The 20,080-nt window shown below is 44.6% G+C and overlaps 2 protein-coding genes across 7 annotated transcripts in view; both read right to left on the bottom strand.

Moving 5' to 3' along the window:
• Nucleotides 1–3,223, bottom strand: part of CEP350 (centrosomal protein 350) — a 79,008-nt gene extending 75,785 nt beyond the window's left edge. For all 4 annotated transcript variants that reach the window (XM_064515640.1, XM_064515642.1, XM_064515641.1 and 1 more), the window contains exon 1: nucleotides 2,966–3,223. The gene's annotated coding sequence lies outside the window, so the exon portion shown is untranslated. The remainder of the gene's footprint in view (nucleotides 1–2,965) is intronic.
• Nucleotides 3,224–8,328: 5,105 nt separating this feature from the next.
• On the bottom strand, nucleotides 8,329–19,886 carry LOC112983721 (torsin-1A-interacting protein 1-like). 3 transcript variants are annotated; one of them, XM_026101038.2, is made up of 6 exons: nucleotides 19,426–19,886; nucleotides 19,131–19,199; nucleotides 15,139–15,258; nucleotides 14,525–14,593; nucleotides 11,901–11,960; nucleotides 8,329–10,900 (listed from the first exon to the last, which is right to left on the bottom strand). In XM_026101038.2, exons 1-6 carry the CDS (start codon nucleotides 19,865–19,867, stop codon nucleotides 10,095–10,097), a joined length of 1,566 nt encoding a protein of 521 aa, XP_025956823.2. In that variant the 5' UTR covers nucleotides 19,868–19,886; the 3' UTR covers nucleotides 8,329–10,094. The 3 variants fall into 3 exon arrangements, with proteins under 3 accessions (XP_025956823.2, XP_025956824.2, XP_025956825.2); XM_026101039.2 differs by having other exon boundaries at nucleotides 14,537–14,593; XM_026101040.2 differs by lacking the exon at nucleotides 11,901–11,960 and having other exon boundaries at nucleotides 14,537–14,593.
• Between the last annotated feature and the right edge of the window lie 194 nt (nucleotides 19,887–20,080).

The raw sequence follows: 20,080 nt of genomic DNA, 5'->3' as shown, positions 1-20,080 counted from the left end.
CTTTTCTCATATTTTAGTAGGTTACTATTCCATCCCATTAAATGTTTTATGTGCCTAAACCCTAAATCCAGACTTTTCTGTTTCTGTGTGCCACTTCCAGCTGATTTATTTTGCTGTTAACAAATGTAACACATCATGTTAATATAACTGGATTAGAGAAAAATTTAACCTTTTTTAATTTTTACTCTTGAGCACACTCTGTGCAAAATCACTGGCCTCAGTGAGAGCATTCTTATGAAGTTAAAGTGCAGCCAGAACTTCGGTTAGCGGGAAGTTGCAGTTAACCTAGTGTAATTAATTAGTTAACTTATTTTCTCTATTCTTTCTGCAATATATTGACAAAGGTTCCAGACTCATGCATACACCACCTTTATTCTCAATTGAGCAGTCCATTACAGTCTATTAGATACATATCATTAGAACAATGATACACATATATCTTCCAAGCACTTACATCTACAGATAAATTTTATGCTTAGACATTCTAATCCAGCACATGCTTAAAATATTAACCATACATATCGGGAAGGTTTTCTCTGTGCACAACTTCCAAAACTCTTCTGTTATAATTATACCACTATACCTGTCCTCATATTAACACAGCTTATACTGGTTTAAACAGCATAAATTATATTAGAGTAAGTGCACCAGTAACAAAATTTAAATAGCTTTGCTGACTGATTAAAAAAAAAAAAAAGTCACACTCCTAATGCGAATTTATAGAGTATAGTCAAACCGCTAAATTTGTTCAACAACGATGAAGGAAATACACTCCTCCCTACCCTCCTCATCAATCCTGCCACTCTGCTGTGGCAGCTACAATGCTCATCTGACTACACAATAAGCCAGTTCAACTCACTAACCCAGCAGAACATTATTCACTTTTTATTTTGTTGTTGTTGGGTTAGTTTTCTACCCATTTATCAAACCGAATCAGGTTGCTGCAGGGTCAACACCAGAACTGCAGTCAAAGCAGGTGAAGAAAAGCAGCAGCAAACCATTATGGTTGCTCACCTTACGTTGTGCAACTGCCATGGATACAGTAATATAAAACAGATCTAGTGCTATGCAAACTAACACTCCTGATTTCAACTGATACTATTCATACCTTTAAAGTTAGGCATGTGCTTAAGACTACAGCCTCATCTGACCCTACTAAAGTCAATGAGATTGGTCATATTGATGGTTTTACATAGGTGTATCTGACAGGACATAACTTTCTTAGCAGAAACCAGCAGTTATGTCTGGTAGGCGGGTACGAAAAGATGCAAAAGATCATTATACCCAAGTCAACAGAAACCTTTAGAGTAGAACGAGCTACAATAGCAAAGTTAGGTTCTAATTCATTTAATTTATTTAGTTCACAAGGGACTCTTTTACTAAGGTGCCACAAATAGCCAATCCAGCTATTTCTACACATGAAAGGCACTGTCCACGTTGGGAGTGTTTTATTTCTAAACTTTTCCCAAGGTAGATGTAGTTATAGTGGCAAAATTGAGCTAGGCACCAACTTAGCAAAACCAACCTGTGTAAGCAAAGTGATTTCTAGTTGTAAAATCATGGTTTTTCAGGTACAGCCACACCTGGCCTAGGGAGTCTACCAGAAGATTTAAGCCGTCGGCAATGTAATTTCTCCAGTACCCTGGCCCCTTGTACAAATACATGTCACTGCTACATAAATTGCTTCGTTCTATTTAGCGGATGCAGCATACCTTTGCTTTAGGCAGCGTCACTCAAAGAAACTGAAGCTTTCAACAGTTTACAGTGTTGCTGTGGCCCCACCCTCAGCTGGATTTAATAATCTAAAGCATTACCTAACGAAACTGTTGTAGCAACCAGAACTATATGAAGCAGCCAGCAGCTCGCACAACCTCGCCTGCCCATGCAGCCAGGCAGGTGACAGATCATGTCGTTGAGTTCACGTGCAACGCAACGAATGAGTACGGGGTCCTACAATCTACACGCCCACTCATGTTTGTTCCACACATACTACGCTTTCGGTCACAATAGACTTTTGAGCCAATTTTCAAGTACGTGTACCCTGTAGCGCAGTGAAGTAATTTAAGAGGGCCAAAATACAGGACTGACTGGTCAAGTTACAGATTTTCAACTACAAGACACTGGAGAGAGCACCTATACAAGAAAGTTGTTTGACTCATAAACCTCTACCTACACATACACAGTCTGCCAGCATATGCCTGGTTGCCGAGATACAGCTTATTTCCAAAGACAGAAGGAGATAAACTATTCCAGAAAAACTGCATGAAGAATAGGTGTTATTTCAGGAGATACTTTGCCCACAGAAGAAAGCCACAGTCGTGCAACTATAAAAATCTTAACACTAATACTACAGCCAAAACAAACGGCATAAACGAAGAGGCAGAAAACGCTTGGGACAGCCGTTACAGAGGGATGTAAGAAGTCCCTCCAGCCGGGCCTCTCCCCCGCCCCGCCAGGCACGCCCGAGTCCCAGGACAGCGAGCCCGGAGCGCACCTACCAGCCGGGCGGACATTTAAAACCCCGCAGCGCTGTCACCGGCGCAGCCGGCGGCGCGCACAGCAGAAGGGCGTAAAGGAAAAACCCCGTTTCGGTGGCTTTCCCACGGACGGCGAACGGCAACAGCGAAACACGGGCCCCTTCCCTCTCCCTGCCCGCTCCCCCCGACAAAACGCGCAGCAGAAAACAAACTGCAACTGGGAGGAAAGGGAAAAAAGAGACTTAGCGGGCGGCTGGGGCAAAGCGCGGGCGGCCGGAGCCCCCGGAGCAGCGCGGAGGCCGGGACAGGTGACAGCCGGCAGCGCCGCCGCCCCGGCCGCGGCCCGCCGAGCCCCGCCAGCGCCGAGCCCGGCCCCCGCCGCGCTGGGGCCCCGCCCCGGCCCCACCTCGCCCCGGCCCCTAGCGGGACGGCGGCCGCTGCCGGCGCGGCCTGGGCGGCGGCACGGGCCGCTCCCGGCGCCTCCTCACCTGGTGACGGCGGTGACCGACGCCCGCCGCCCCGGGGACAGGTCCCGGCGCATCCCGCGGAGTCCGAGAGGAGGGCGGCGGGACGCGGCGGCGCCCCGAGCTCAGCTGCGCGGCCGCGAGCTCGCGGTCACCTCGGCGGCGCTAGCCCGCCGCCATTACCGCCCAACGACTGACACGGAGCGGCGGCGGCGGCGGCGAGAGCGGCGGCGCGGGGCACGGCGGGAGCGACCGGCGAGGTCTCGCGAGAACCGGCCCGCCGGAGACCTTCCCAACATGGCGGCGCCCCGCCGCTCCCCCGCCGGCGCGCCGCCATGTTGGGCGCGGCGCGGCTCCGCCGGCAGCTGCCGCAGGGAGGGGACGGGGGGAGGCCGCGGGGCCGCCCGCAGCCCCGGGGCGGCAGGACGGCCGCGGCTCGCCGGAGCTCGCCTACGTTGGCTGGAGGCCACAGCCGGCAGGCCGCCCCGGGGCCTGCCCCCGCCACGCAGGCCGGGAGGTGCCGGCCTGTGCCCCGGGGGAATGGGCGAGGGAAGCAGGTCTCGCCCTTCTTCAGGCCCCCCAGAAATGTAGTTTGCCCCTGTTTTCCTCCCCGTGCTTTTTGGCCTCCCTCGTGCAGCCCCTAGGGAAACGCTGTTAAAATAGGAGCCGCCTCGCAGCTGGCTCCCTCGGCGCTGCTGCAGGAACCGGCTTGGTAACAGCGATCAGCGCCAGGCGGCCGCCCCGCACCCAGGCCTGAAGCAGCGCCAGTCCCAACTGGGGCGCAGCTTTTTAGTCATTTGTATTCACGGCTAAGTCATCTTTTAAAACGTTATTTATTTTTACAAAATGAAAGCAGCTCTGATTGCCATCTCCCAGTTTCCACATTCAAGTTTAAACAAACAAAACTTTTGCAAAACTTCACAGGGGTGACTAAGTACCACAGGTTTCATTTCACCTTTAATAGTTTTATAAACCCGGAAGAGCTCGTTACTGTACTGTCTTCTATTACACAGATTTTGCCTCAAAGATGCATTAAAACCACCCACATTTCACAAATAGGTCTAAGATGTTATCCAACCCCAACAAGATTATTTGCACTGAAGAAGGAAAGTCATTAGAATAGGAAAAAAAGGAATTCTTCCTAAAGGTACTTGGGAAGAATGTCTCCTAAACATCTCCTTCAGGGCTCATCTACAGCTTTACCAGGCCCTGCTTTTCACTCATTAGTATGATTGTGTGACTGCAGCTGCCAAATTTCTTGGGGGAGCATGGGGGGGGGGGGGGCCGGGAGTTATCTACCCCAACCCCTAAAGGATCATTAAAATTACTGGAGCAGGGTTTTTTTCCTTAAGAAAAAAAAGAAAAAAGATTAAATTATTTTTTACATTGCCCCTCTTCTTGCAAACAGTGGACATTTTCCATACAAATTATTCCAAGCTTAAGCAGCTCAGAATTTAATCACATCACAATTACAGGATACCTGTTTAACCTTAATTTGGCTCCTTTGCATACACAAACTAATTACAGAGTATATTTTCCAAAGTAAGCATACCTCACTCAAAACAAAAGGTGATCTTGAGATGTCAGCAGTTAAACCTTTGAAAACAATTTTGTTTTGCTGGACAAGGGAAAAAAATACAAACACCAATAGACATCCACGACTCCAATGGGAAAAAGTGGTAAGTAGTACCTTATTCCCTCCAGGCTCCTGAAAGGGTAAACCTGCTCCTCCCGAATGCAGAGGTTGTTAGTAGTAATAATAATAATGACAATTTCAGTCAGTGAAAGCATTATTACTACAGCATACAAGAGCCCTGATTGCAGACTAGGACAATTTAAATTATTACATTCCCATCATCACCTAGTGTTTGCTTAAATTTACTGCTTAACATTGCTGGTTTGGCAGTCTATTTAAATTGTTCAGCACTTTTGTAATGCATTGCCTCTTTAATTATGTTTTTAAACATAGGTTCTTTTCTACTTGGAAGCAGTTAATCTAGTTTCATGCTCCTCCTTTTCATCTTCAGAGAAACAAGGCATCATATTAGGATTTTCTCAAACAAGAAAGTTGTTACCATTTTCAGTAAAATAAAATGCAATGTTTTTCTACTCTGATTTTGCTTCTACATGGCTCCTAGTTATTTTCTGTATCTGTCAATGGAACTTAATCACAAAACTGTGGATGACTTTTTTAAAGATGCCCTACCAAGGGGCATAAAGCTCTCAAAGGCAGACTTCACACAAAAAGAAAAGAGAAACTGAATTCTTACAGGTTCTCTTGTGAAATTTGCTACTGTTAAAGGAAAGAAACTGTTTACCTGCAAACAACCGTGCCTGAGAGAAAAGCAAAAATCAAGTTCCAATCCAGGCTGATGAACTGGTCATTAAACTGCAAAGCAACGCAGATATTGCAGCAAGCGCTGAACGTGGTGCGTGGAAGCGGATTGCAAGCTAAGTCTAGAGAACCACAATCTCATTTTACACTAACTCGGTTATTGCAGCTTTAAGAGAGAAGTTTGGAAAGTTTTCCACTCCATACTACTCTTGCACACCCCTTCTAAAATTAGAAAGGGGCAGCTGGCTATTGCAGCCGAAAGAAGAGCAGCCAGCTTCTCCCTCCCCCTTCCCTGACTGACAAGCCTCCCAAGAGCCATCGAGGAATTTGGGGAAGGGTGCTTCCACCTGTCGAACATGGCATGAGGTTGTCCAGGCATTCACATATAAACCCCACTGTCAGGAGCTGACAATAAAACAGGACACCCAACAGCTGTGAGGACTGCAACCCTCCCCCTTCTCTTTCTATACACTCCTACAATTTTGCAGTTTGTATTATAGTGGAAATAACATAAGAAAAATTGTTTTCTGTGTGTGATTTGGGATTGTAAAATAGAAAGGCTCATTACAGAGCACTTACTCCAGATTTCCAAGTCTGCTCTCAGAGTTTTCCAGCTGTGCTACAGGACCTTAGCACAAAATCTGGCAAGCTGTTCATGTATCATTACATACTGCCAAAACCATGGTTTTTTTCTAAATACATCATGCAGGCAATTGCACTGCAGATGGTGTGTATAGCTACATTCTATAAAGCATATATCTATCATTTATAGCAGGTACATGTGATTTTCTTTTTTAATTTGTGGAGAGAAGAGTGAATGCTTTTGTTGGTGTGAAGAAAGGGGAAAAATTAGTCTTTCAAACTAACCTTTTAAGCATGTTGCAAACTCCTCTTTGCTCAGTGCAATGGGACTCAGAGCAGGCTGTGAAAGACAAGGTAACAACAGATGAGGCTGCACATTACTCTAGCTCCCTTTTACATCCTTCACTGCTGAAGGCAAAATAGGTATTGTCATCCTCCAGCCGCACAAAGGCGACAGCAGCAGCTACAGAAGAGGACCCATGCTACACCTTCTGCCATGGATCGCTACCTGCAGGGCAGTGACTGTCCCCGGCTCCCTGGTGTCTGCTCGCAGCAGCAGGAGCATTTTGGGTGCCCCAGGAAAGGCACTCTGCCAGGGCAAACTCCTCGATTCTCATTCCTAGCATCTCACCCCGGAACAAGCAGGTCAAGATCCCGAGTGGATCAGTGGAGAAAGCAATGAGGGAAATCAATTTGTGAGCCCTCAGTACACCATGCTGAAATTACTTTTTTGCTGTTTCCATTAATGCATGCATTTCACTGTTGAAAACAATGGACTGAGCTGTGCCTCCGTTTCCTGCCATCAGGGTGGCACTGCATCTGCCAGTCCTCCTCCTTGCAGCACATTTCAGACCCCAAAAGCCTTATCTTCACACTGTCAGCATGGATGTCTCTTTCTATACTTGAGATTCTTGTAACTTCTTCCTATGCATACCATACTTCACAGCTGTTTTGTTTCCTAGTGATGTTTGTTTGTACTTTCTCAAAATTTTCCTCCTAGACTATTCTCTTAAAAGGGAATTTTGTGAAAGTAGCTCAAAGCTCTTGAAACCCACTACAGTAACATTCCTGCTCACAGGAACCACATTGCCTGTAGGAACTCGCAAGGAACTCATTTGCAGAGGGCTAGAAAATAAGTGTTCTGCACTATTTCAATCATAAATTGAAGTTCAACTGGTTTTACTGCCCCAAAAATGTTTCGACCCAAAGGTAATACACTCTAAGCCCCCAGAACATTGAGAAACATTCCCTTTTCAGTCTCAAGGCCAGACCTGGTGCCTTTCCTACACACACATCTTTCTATTGAAGCTTATTTTACTTGTCGAGCTGTTGACAGTTACGGATAGTTCAACTGCAGAAATGAGTTTTCTCTGGAAAAAGCCAAAGTTTTGGAGAGTTTGGAAAACATCGAATGGCTGTTTACTGCAAGCAATCAAGTAATAACAAGGATAGCAATCAGCCGCCTGTGAGCAACACAGACAGACATTACTCTTTACCTCTGACTGAGGAGGAGGTACTTGATGAGATCTGCATCACCTGCAGATATCTAATGACAGCCTTTTAAGAACAAAGCCAGGGGAGGCTACAAAGGGGATCTGCTTCTTCAGCAGCACATGGAGTCTTCTGATTCTGAGTCTTCCCATCTCTCCAGAAGGGGCAACAACTGCTGTGTAGCATCTTGCTTTTAATTTATTTTTCCCCAGACTCAATCTATATTTGGAAATACACTTCATTTTTCCTAGAGTTAACATAAAATGCAACTCTCTCATCTGTCACAACACTAAATAAACCATTAAGTCTTTAGTTCCTAGACACCTTCCTGTTTTATCTTTAAATAGTGGAACAGAGCTCTTTAATACTCAGTAATCTCATAGGTGAGGCAGTTTTAGAAACATAAGGTAACCTGGATTATATATGTTTTATTAGTATAAAAGCATGGGATCTCTTGCCTTCTTGTCACAGCTTAGTCTTCTCAGAAGTTGCCGATTCCACCAAGTATATCCTTTTTTCCTGAGCTAAGTTTACAGTGAGATCTGTCCCTCCAGCCAGTTCACAGTGTACTAATTTGGCACAGTAGAAGTACAGGAACATGCATCTAGGAGTAGGACAAGAATGGAGTAATCCCATTTGTCAGCTGCTGACACTTACACCATACTAATGGTGAAGCATATCTTATCATTAGTTCCATCTGAAATCAGAACTGAGGAATAGTAGAAGAACAAGTAAGAGGAAATTCTGAGCTACTGCAATTTCCTGAATTGTGTCCAGTTAGAGAAAAGCCCTGATGGTATCAAATACATATATCTGCCTCCCAATATCTATCCCCTATTCAAGTTCCTAAGAAATTCTAAATTTTGCTAAGGCTTGTATTTTATAAGTCTATATTTGATCAAAGTTAAAAGAAACACTCAAACATGTAAACAGAAACAGTCTGACCACTTAAAATAGAACTGGCAAATCTTAAAACAAGTTATAAAACAAACAAGTAAATTTATTTTTTATGATTACTAAAATAGTTTACATAATATACAAACAGGTATGCTATCAGTATACACTCAGAAATAAGTCACATTTTTTTTTTTAAAAATTTGTCCAGTGAAATGTCTAAAACGTAAATGCCATCTTTTCCTTCCTGAGCGATTCTTAAACATCTAGAACAGTAGCACTTCCATGTCTCTTTACTGTCTCTTCGCATTAAAATAGAAAGCACGGTCCATTTCTGGCACTCAGTGGTCAGAACAAACCCGCCTGTGGTTTAAGTGACTACAGCTCCAAGCCTCTGAAACTGTGTTCCTTTGTATGCTTACGGTGATTTTGGTCCATTCCACGTCAAACCCCAGACCTTTACCGGCACAATGAAGCCAGAGGCTCCAGCACCTCCGAGAGGTTTTCCTGCTTAAGAAGGATGTTTACAACAGGGTAGCTAAGGGGGGGCCTTGTGAATAAACGATGTGTCTGAGAGCCACTAATCCCTCAGCTGTTATGAGAAAATGTTCCCCTAATTTGAGACCAGTCTTCATGCATTCCTTCACACGCATTGAAATTGAACACACATGGACCAATGCTCAAGAGCATACACTAACAGCAATGATATGGAAGTGCTGCAATTCACTTATATATGCCCACAATATTTACAACAGAAACAAGTACATATTTTTTAGTTTGATGTAAGGGATTCTTGGCAGGAAGCGCTCTAAAATATATTTTAGATGCGGGCAATGCAAATTGGCTCTTCACTAGAATTTCATATGGTAAGCAGAAGGTTATATGCAGACACATGAAAAAGGTTATTTTTATAGGACACTGAGTACCACAAATAAATAAATCCTCTTGATGCAAAAATAGTTATCTTATTAAAATGAGAAATAACCTATGTGTTCCTAAATTTTTGTTTGGAAAGGAGATGCAGTAAGTCTTCAGCGCGCACACACACACACACACTAGGCTGACATTTATCATTTCTCCCCAAGTTTTAAGACTTGAAAAACTTGACAAAGAGCAGAAAATTCCTGGCAGCAGCAAGGCAGAGGTGCTGAGGGATTATTTAACTGATGTCTACTACTAACATCAAGCAATCCGTTGTACCTCAGCTTTTCTCGCTCTCCAGAACTGTTTGGGGCAGGCTCATTTAAGGAAGAAATCCTTGCTGAAAGATTCTCCACAAATCACAAACCTCTTGAGCAGTTTTGCCATTTCTAGAAGTCCCCAGCTAACATCTATGCTGTGGTCAACTGGACCAAAAAAAAATAAACTCGCACTTGAACTCATACCACTTTATCATCATTTTCAATTCATTAAATGTCCCAGACAAAAAAGAAAGCAATTCTGCCAGATGAAGCTGAGCTTTTGCATCCCATTACCTTGTCACGCTCAATACCAGCGATTCCCACCACCAGAAGGGATCCTCAGGGCAAAGCCAATAGCGCACCAAGACGGCTTTACCAGCAATTGAATGATTTGCAGTAGGGAACACCTATTTCCAACTCCAGGGTGCTCGACCTGAATAAGTTACCAAATACAACTTACCAAGAACTATGTTCCTTTCTCACATTCTGCAGTTTATTTAGAGAAGTCCCAGTTACTTTAGCAGAAACAAGCTTGCCAGTTGGTTGGATTTCCTTGCACAGAAAGCACTGCGTGCTGCCTGAGCTCAGCAGCTGTAGGAAGTTCTGCCCTGTTCAGCCATTACAACACACATTTTCTGTCTTCCTCCTTTCCCGAGCCTTCTCTAACAACTTATGTGCATCCCTCCATAGGGAGGCCCTTTTCAGGCCAAACGGGCAAGACAAGGTGAGATATACGGCTCCACAGTCCGCTCAGCTTATCGGTGTCCATGTTCTTATAAGAACTAGGAGCATCTGAACTGGTGAACTTGGTCCAGAGGAAATCCCGCACTTTCTCCTCAACTTCTGGCAAGGTCAGGCTCTTTCTCAGAGACTGCTCATCCAGGAGAACAGTCAGCAGAAGAGCCACGTCCTTAAACGCTGCATTTTCATGGTCACAGTATTTGTAAAAGATTAAGGTGGAACCTGCAGGCAGTAATTCAAATCGATGCACCACTGCTACCTTCTTGCCTCCTTTGAACCCAGAGCTGAGCTCATTATCTACTTCCAGCTTAACAGCATCGCTATCCAATACAGCTTTGTCTGCCCCATTAATTTTGATTGCAGTAGCATTCTGGGAGAAGGCAAAAGCATCCGCAATCTCATTACTTAAGCACTTCAGCACCTTCTCAGCTTCTTGGCCAGCTGTGAACAGCAAAATGGCTGGCTCCAAACGCAGATGGGAAGCATTGAGGTGTTTCTCAAGGAACATGTGCGTTCTCTTCCATAGATTGGGATCCTGACTTTGATAAGTATTTTTGAGTTTCCTCATCTGGGCCCGAAACGCTTCTAGAATTTCAGTATCTCTACCTGACAAACTTGCATCTTGAAACCTTGGCATTCCACTCCACAGGACCCAAAGCAATGGGATACTAATTAACAGAATAAGCAGTAACAAAGTCCAGCCCTTGTGAAATCCACTCTGCAATCCACCAGCACCTACAGAAAGGAGGACCAAACAGGGAGAAGAAAAAAATGTTTTAAAATCAATCAGAAGTCAACAAGTGAGAAGAAAATAAGAGGAACTAATAGAAGTCAGTGAACTCATCTCACTATCTTAGGCTATCAGTACAGTAGCTGAATACAGAAGATATTCTAATTTAAAAAAAGCTTTCAGCTTCTTTATTAGCACAGTGAAGTGATAGCATTAAAAAAATAAACATTTTTGAAATATTTCTGGAAATGACAGAGTAACTGCATATCCTTCTGAAAAAAGGAGTTCTTCTGAAAGTTTATCAATACTCCACCCTTTATTTAATCAAACACAAATTAATAACTTAAAATAGCTCTGAAAAAGGTCAGGTTTGTTCCTACGTTTAGGCTGGGGAGAAACAGACCAATACAAAACCTGGCATCACTAGAATGGTTTCTGTGGTGCTATTTCTCCTCCCTATCCCAATAAGGATAATAAAAATAGTTTCTGCGGCAGTATTTATATTTTAAACACTGGAGCTCAACACTATCAGAGTGCACATGGTTTGATTTGGTTTTGTTTTGAATAGTAAAATTAACACTTGTCTGATGTTTGTTGATGAGGCCTAAGTCCTGATTCCATTCCCAACAAAACTGGTGACAAAATACCAGTAAGTTCCCTGGAAACAGGAAGAAACCTTACACCTTTTTACATTCTAACCTATAGGAGAACAGCAAAACAACAGCTGTTAAATAAGAACAGCACTAGGCCTGCCTCTATTTTAATCATGCAGCAAATTTGTAAGCACTACAGATGGAAGACCTCAAACTCAGGTGGAAACGTTACTTATTTTACAAGACTCCTCTTTCCTTAGTGCTGAAAACATACGCCCTAGGGAGCAAGTCATCTGTTCAGGCAAGGACCTTCAGTTTAACACCAACTACCAGGAGATCTAATACTTGGACAGGCATGAAAATGGTTAAACACAACACAAAAACGAAACAGAAGTGAAAGCAGAAGTCTTACTTTTGGCCAAGGGCTGTGACTGCTTCCCTGTATCGGGCCAATCTCGAGATTTAATTCTGTCTTTCAAAAGATTAAGAGAGGAACATGAGAACAATACATAAGACAACAGTTCTAACCAACCTTCCAGCAGAGAATTTGACAGGACATTGAAATCACAAGACTGCATTGCTTTAGTTGGAAAGCTGTTCTGAGTTACGCTTTTACATACTAAGTTCTACAAAGCCTACAAGAAGGTTAAGAGACCATCCTTGAATAAAACCTTGTTGATGTGAACCCAGTCCTGCTAAACAGGAGCAAAGGCAAGGCTATGACCTCATCCTGGGTATTACTTTATCAGGAATGGGGCATCCCATTCTCTTCTGCACCAAAAGCTTCCTGTGCTCATCTTGGACTAGAAAAAGGACATGTTCACCACTATTACTAGCCTGAGAAGAAATCCCATTCAACTGGCAGACCAGCTCTAGGATTCCCATCCTAGACACTCTTTGCCAAATGCCAGTTCTTGTCATCTTGACAATTTTGCATAAAAAGCACAAATCACCAACCAACCACAGATCACCCCCAATGATTTTTTAACTCTTCAAGAGTTACACAAATAAAACCTGAGGCATTTCAAGTACAAGATGACAAACTGGCAAAGGCTGAGCAACTTGCATGTTTTTCTACACAGGGGTACTGTATCCTGATTAAGGTCTTCAATTTTGTTCAAGAAGTTAGAAGACAGAAAATAGAAGCTCAGTTGACACATATTTTAGGAAAGTAACATCGTGAAAGATTTAAGTAGCAAAAGCACAGTGTTATTTTAAAGGCATAGTCTCATATCTCCTCTCCAACTAGCTAGGGTCAGATGCCTGTTTTATTGGCAGTCAGTCTATTGGGATGAATTGTGCTTTTAAAGCAAAATACAAGCTTTCAACTGAAAATATATTCTTAGTCTATTTATTTAAATGGAGTCAGACAGCAAGATGCTAGAGACATTATCCATAAAAGAGTTGTGAACAGCTTTCCTCATCCCAAGAGACCTGTATGAATATATAGAGTGCAATTACTGGTCAGCACGTTTTCTACATTTAGTCAGTTAATTAAAAAACACAAGAATTTTTCGCTCCTTGAGAACCACAGCAACTGGTTCAACAGTGAAGGCTCTTTATTTAAACATAGACGGATGAGGATGTTGTCAGTGACATTATCAAGAATAAATTGAACAAACACACCCTGCAGCAGTTATTTCAAGGACACCGAAATAAATGATACAACCTTGTTTCTGTATGAATGTAATCATCCAGGTGCTAAAGCAGCTCTGGTTGAAGCCAGAGCTTAACTGCCTTAACAGAACTACTCCATTCCCCATTTTTTCCCCTTGACAGAGCACAGACATTTAACTTCTAACTGGCTAATCTGAAGTAAGTGTTCTAGTAGTTAACAGGTAATCTGTAATATTTTGCAACGCAACCCTGTTTAGAGACACTAGTTTTCATATTTACAAAACAGCAGTAATTCACACCTTAAAGTAAACAAAATATTTCAATAAACGATCTAATAACAGATCCTACTCTACCTATGAATCTTGGCTTATTTACAATGCAATTTCCTTAAAGACCAAACAAGTTATTGTCTTGCCTAACTCCAATGGGGTACTTCTGTAGACACTCTAAAGCTTTTAATTTGAAGCGACTTCCCAAATTCTTCACTCAGCCACATAACTGATCACTCCTGCAGCACATACTTTTTCTTTCCTGTGCTAGAGGCAGTATCAGACTAGCAAGAACTACCCACATCTGTTAATTTTTCAAAGGCTTTTCACCAATATCCAGCTACCATAAGATAAGCCTCTCTTATAGAGGACACCATAGTTTAAAAAGCAAACAAACAAAACACATCTGAAAGTTCTTTAAATTGAATTCTGATGTACAGAACTTGTTTCCACCCTAAGCAGGTTTAGATAATGTGCTGACATTGTAAGAACACAATAAGACTCCACTTAGAATTCAGAGCAAGTTTTTTCCTATTTCAAGAACTCCGCCAAGAGGAGAAAAAACAAAGAACTGCCCACAAAAGACACAAACCACAAAACCTGGAACACAAAGAACTAACTGGTCATTAGGTGAGAAGACTAGAGCATGCCAGTGGAGAAAAGCATTGCTCTACTCCAAGAGTGCCAGATGATTAATTCAATCATAGCAGGCCACAACCACCCAGGCTAGATAGGAATGTGACGTGTGTGCGTCTGCATAAGAACTGATCTAACAGTCATTGCTACCAGAAGGTGACGGCTGTGCTCCCTTCCTCACCTTGCCCACACAATACCACTGCTATGTGCTCTGGCACTTACTGATTGTCCAATGAGTCAATTCAACTACCTAACCCAACCAAAAAAAAGTGGATTATTTTCTGCTGGGTCAACAAGGTGAATAACCTCATAGAAGGATCTGGCTCTGAGATATACTGGTGTCTCCATCTCATCTATTTGGGTCTGCCTCCTGGGTGTCTCTCTCCACTTTCTTGAGCAAAGTGTTACAAGGCACAAGAAAAATATAAGCACAGAAAAGCAAAAAGGCCCTTTTCACTAGGCTCTTTTCTTGGTTCACTTCTCATTTAGGTACAGGCAAAGATTAAGTATTTACTTTTCCGCCTACTTTGTGATGTAGGTGAGTGGTGCTCTTTCTTTCTCTGAATGAAGTCAGCCTTGCTTTCTGAAACCAAAGCAAAAACGGAAAGACTTGGTTATCACATCCGAGTTTAGAGTAAGACAGACAAGCCATACACATTTGTAGCTCTTCTATGAATTCTTCAAAAGATTGTCAGAGAAGTAGTCACGTCTATATGAACTACCAAACCAAGCCTGCTCCATACAACCTCTTAGACTCCTCTGCAGAGGGAGGAAGCTACCATATCTAACAGGAAGGGCTCAGTTTGGCCCTTCACATTGTTGTTCCCAGCAGGCCACAAACATTAGTGTTTCTTCCTTTTTTTTTTTTTTCAATGCAATAATGATAAAATGCAAAGGATGAGAAATTAGCAGCATCAGCTGAACTCCCATAAGTACCAGATTCGTTACTTTTGAAACTGAAAGCTGACTGAGTCGACAGATAGGCACAACTTTTATTATAAACAGTCTCATCCAGATTTTCTTTCCTTTAGATCAAGATACACAAGCCAAAAACCAAGCAAAACCAGCATCAAATGAAGACAAAACACACAATGGTGGAAAAGGTATTGACAAAACTACTGTTGTTACCTTTTAACAGCGTATCAGTGTCTGGCTGATGCCCTGCTGGTTTCTTAGGTTCATCGCTGTCATAAGCCTTTGCCTTTTCTGTTTTCGGTTGCTCTGGAAGGAAGTAAGTTGAAGGACTACCTGATAGAGGGGGGGAAAAAAAGGATTTGTATAGTCAGTACCATTTGTGTTCATGACACTGAAGGACCAAGACACTGTTTAGAACATTCATGAACTAAACCAACGGTTTTCAAGTTGTGATCTCCCAAGGGTCACTTTCTTGAAAAGTCCCCAAAAGCGGCTACAAAATGAAAAGCTTACAGCAAATTCAAGTCCACTACAAATAAAGCTGCCTACGTACCACCCAGAAATTTTGAGTCCTCAGCTTAAAAATGCTTGGAGGGAAGAATGTATAAAAAGCCCAATATCAGATGTTAAGAGCCAAGAAATGTCATACTAAAGTAATTCAGTGTAAACTAGTACATACACAAGCATGGCAGTAAAGAGAATTCCCCCCCCCCCCGAGTTTTGGGGGCACCATTTACAAACAATAATCATTCTATGTTCTCCATAGTGCCAGACAGAGGGGAAAAGAAAGAGAAGCACCTTAAGAATGTAAATTCCCCTTTTAAGTGGTCCAAGCCACTCTTTATTTGGGCCTCCCTCTCTCTCCCCATCTGTTTGTCACCACAGAGGAAATCTAGGGCACCTACACTCCTACCTTAACCCCCTCACTCAGCTGGGAAGAATCTAAACCAACACCTTTAGTCTGCTTGCCAAATTATGCAGCCATTTAGACACTAAAACCCCTCCTGGTTAATGTTACTATCTAGAAAGAATAAAGTCCAGCAAGGCAACAGAAGTTGCAAAGCAAAGGTCAGGGCTGGGAAGCCAGTCAAAAGCAGAGAACCAAGAGAAGAGATTTGAAAGGATAAAGTGCAACCACATGGTTGCCTGGATTCACAGAATTAAAAAAAAAAAAAATTCAGGTATGCAATGAAAGCTGTAGTACAACTGTGGAACAGAGATCATGAAACAGTGATCAAGCTGAGGGCATAAACGGAAGAAATTGCAAACAGAAGAATACAATCGGTAATGCTTTTCTCTCTGCGATACCCACACCGGGCCCTTTTGGTATTCTTTGAACAGTACAGGGTTCTCCTGTGGTTTAATATGTCTCTATAACCCTTATACAACACACATGAAAGCAACACACATCTTGCCACCTAGTGTTTATTATTTGACTTCAAGAAAAGAAAACAACCTGATTAGAATATGTTCTGGCACCTTTGACATGCCAGTGTATACGAAGCACACAAAGAAAGAAAGAAAAAAAAAAGGACAAAAAAAATGTTTTAAACTAAAAGTCACAGGTAGAACAGTAAAATATCTGCAGATTCTTAAGTGGCATATTGTATTTTCAAAGCTATCCCAAACAACTGTGTAACGATCATAATTTCTCACCAACTTAAGAAAAAAAACACTCACCCATTTACTCGATTTTCAAGAATGCCAAATAACATAGCCATATTTCAGTATGCATGGAAGCTTTGCAAGAAAACCTCACTAAGTAGCGTTAGCTAATAATCAAAGGTCAAGAAGGTCTATGAATCTAAAGAGGATTTAATTAATGTTTAACTCCTTTCCCCCTCTCTGCATCAATCAGTACTGTGCATCTCTCAAAGGAGAGAATTTTTGCAAGCAGGAAGGAAGATGTAAACATACACCACTTTATTTCACACATGAAGGCAGCTTGTGATTCAGCAGTTTCTGTTTCATCTGCTAACAGTGGATATCTCCAACAGACAGGAAGACTGCTAGCGTAGCAGGCTGTGTGCATGGCACCCCTTCCAGAGAAAAGTAAACTCCCCATTCATGAACTTTAACTTTCAAAAACAAACAAACATTGCTGTTCTTCCCTTAGAAGACCTTCAGCCTCCTACCAAAAGGATCATTCCTGCCTCCCAACGAACTAGGGAGAATTTACTAATCCACCTTAGATCTGCCAGCCAGCCACCTTCTGCAGTCAGGCACCTGCCAAGAGAGAATGATCTATCCCCATTTCATGTGCCAGTTTGATCAAAGGGATTAGAAAACCATGAATTTATAAAAGGCTTATAAACCAAAATATAAAGGTGCTACTTTAACATAGTGCAGCTCACTCTTGAAGTCTGGCACATCTCTAGCCTTATGGGTTCAGTCTTCTTTCAATACCAGGATGAGACTGCATGCAACACATACGCTGCAATATTCCATAGCCACTATAGACTGCATGAATTCAAGTGCCAAAAACATCTAGCTCATGCTTTTAATTAGTAGAGTCACACATTCTACTTACATATTTTAGGACAACTTCAACAGAGATTACTAACATGCACCTTCTAGATCAGCTAGCAAAAGAATATCTTTTTCTAGCTGATCTAGAAGATGCCTTATTTGTGACAGGGTTTATAGGGTCTTTAAGCTTTTTAGCTTTAGAAGCAAGTTTCCTAAGTCATATTTAAAACCTCAAAGTAGGAGTGGGAAACCAGTTTTTCAAGTTTTGGTTTCCGTTTCCATTCTGCTCTCAGGGAAGAACAACTACAAGGAAACTGAAAGTCCTTACGAAAACCTCCATGCAGTCCCACTGCTCTTCCCTAAACTCTCCAGAAAAAATCAGCCATACCTACAAATGAGAGGACTGTGAGGGGGAATTGTTCTTCTATTCCTTCACTTCTGTATAAAGCACTAAGGTCTCTTAATATTCTACCTTTACACCCATTGTCAATATAATCAAATGCCACTGATGTTAAAATCCTGGCGTATCTCCCCCCACATCCTCATTTTTCAGGATGCCACCGTAAGAAGAAAGCCATTCTACTATACCTTGTAAGACAGCCCAGACACATTTATCGCAATAAGCATGTTAGCACCATGACAGCCATCATTTGGGAGTAATGGCTTCCCACAGCATTTTTCACCAGTAAAGCTAATGGTACCTTTTTATACACCAACCAGTTGTGCATAAGACAATTCTCATTCTTAAATGAGTAACTACTGACATTTCTTACCCCTCCCGCCCCCCAAAATACACACCCTCTCCCTTCCTCCCTCAAGGGGAGATTCTTCCATGTCTCCTGGAAGTTTTAAAACTGAAGCATAATGCTGGCAGCCCTTACTTATCCAAGTCAGCATTTCAGTGGCAAAGCCTAATGACAACACTGTGTACTTAAGGCCATGCGCTGTAGCCGTAACAAGAGCTCAGTCACAGCCCTGCCACAAGAGTACAGATGGAAACAGGAGTCCCAGGCTACTCCAATTCACCCATCTGGGAACTACCAAATACTGCTCAAATCAAAGAGATGAAGAGACAAAAAAAGGAAGGAAATGAAGATGATTTGCTTGCAGTTTTCTGATGGAATGATACACTTCTAAAGCTATAGCCACATGACTAGATGTTATGCAATTAGCATCACTGCAGTTTTAAGAAGGATACCATTTGCATCAAGTAAAGAAATAAGAATGTGCTACACAGGTAACACAGCTACTTGTCCAGCCCAGTGTCCGACAGCAAACACCACCACGTGCTTGGTGTTTCGGAGAAAGGACTGGCGAGCCCAGTTACGCACTTCCTCAAGAGCAATGCTGCACGATGGATGGGGAAGTAGCACCGTGATTTATTTTTTGCAAGTCAAGATATTTTCTTTAAATTCGGGCTTTTCAAACAAAGTACCTTCAGTAAAATCAGCCACCCCCGGTTTTAATCCCCTGACTAAACACAAGCCACACGCACTGGCTAAAACAGTCACCTAAGGGCTCCAGAGGGCTCTACAAGCACCGCCCGAGAAGCACTTCCAGCTTCGTCGGTGCAGAACCGGAGCGGAAGCAGCATTTCCTCACCTGCACACCACGACGGTGTTTAGCTAAAACCCCACGCTGAAACGCTACGCTCCCTGGCGCCGCGGGCGCCCCAGCACCTCGCAACGCAAAGCGGCAAACACAGCAGCTCCCCTGGGTTAGAGGCCAGGGCTCACCTGCCGCTCGACGTGCTCTAATAGGGGGGCGAGTCAGGGAATCCGGACTTCCGAAGCGATGCTCATTCGCTAAAACAAGAAATACATTAAGTGCGCAGCAAGCCCCAGCCCCCCACGGCCACGCTCCCGTCCGGGACGGGGATGAAGCCCGAAAAGGCCGCGGGCCCGGCCTGCACCCCGCCCCCTCCGCGCCGCTCCACGCGCACCCGCCCGCACCGCTTCGCGCCGCCCCCCCCGCGCCCTCAACCGCGGGATCCACCGCTGAGCGCTGCGCGCGCCCGCCCGCGCCGCTCACCCTCCAGCGCGCCTCCGGCACCGGGCTCGGCCTCGGGCTCGGCCTCCTCCGCCTGCGCCGCTTCTGCGGCGCCCGACAGCCGCGGGCTCTTCCGCCGGCGCTTCAGCTCGGTGCCGTCCGGCGGAGCCTGCCCGTCGCTGTCCCCCACCATCCTCCCGGCCGCTGCTGCTGCTACCGCCCCACGGCGCCGCCGCCGCCGTCCCCTGCCCCGGCCGCCCGCCGCCGCTCCGCTCCGCGCCGGACTGAAGCTGCCGCCTTGCCGCGGAGGGGGCGTCGCCGCGAACCTCACTTCCCGCCGGCCCTGCCGCGGGGCGGTGCCGGAGGCCGCCGCTTCCGCCGCGCCGCCATTCGCCGCGGCCCGCGCGCGGATCGAGCGCCGCGGCGTCACGTGGTACAGCAGCGCCGCCGCCCCGGCCCCGGCCCCGGCCCGCGCCGCCGCCATGGCCGCCGCCCTCGCCCTCGCCCTCGCCCTCGCCCTCGCCCTCGCCCTCGCCCTCGCCTTTCCGCCCGCCGCGGCAGCGCCCGAGCCCGCCCGAGGCCTCGCCGCCCGCCCGCCGCGCCCGCCCGCGCCCGCTTTCCGACGGGAAAGGCGGCGGAAGGGCCGGGCGACGGCGGTCCCGGCGCCCGAGGGTGCCCCCCAGTGCAAAGAATGAGG

Source organism: Dromaius novaehollandiae, chromosome 8, assembly GCF_036370855.1.
Source record: "Dromaius novaehollandiae isolate bDroNov1 chromosome 8, bDroNov1.hap1, whole genome shotgun sequence".
In the NCBI taxonomy this organism is placed as follows: domain Eukaryota; kingdom Metazoa; phylum Chordata; class Aves; order Casuariiformes; family Dromaiidae; genus Dromaius; species Dromaius novaehollandiae.
Note: the sequence above shows the minus strand (reverse complement) of the source record. Positions and strands in the feature narration are given on the sequence as shown.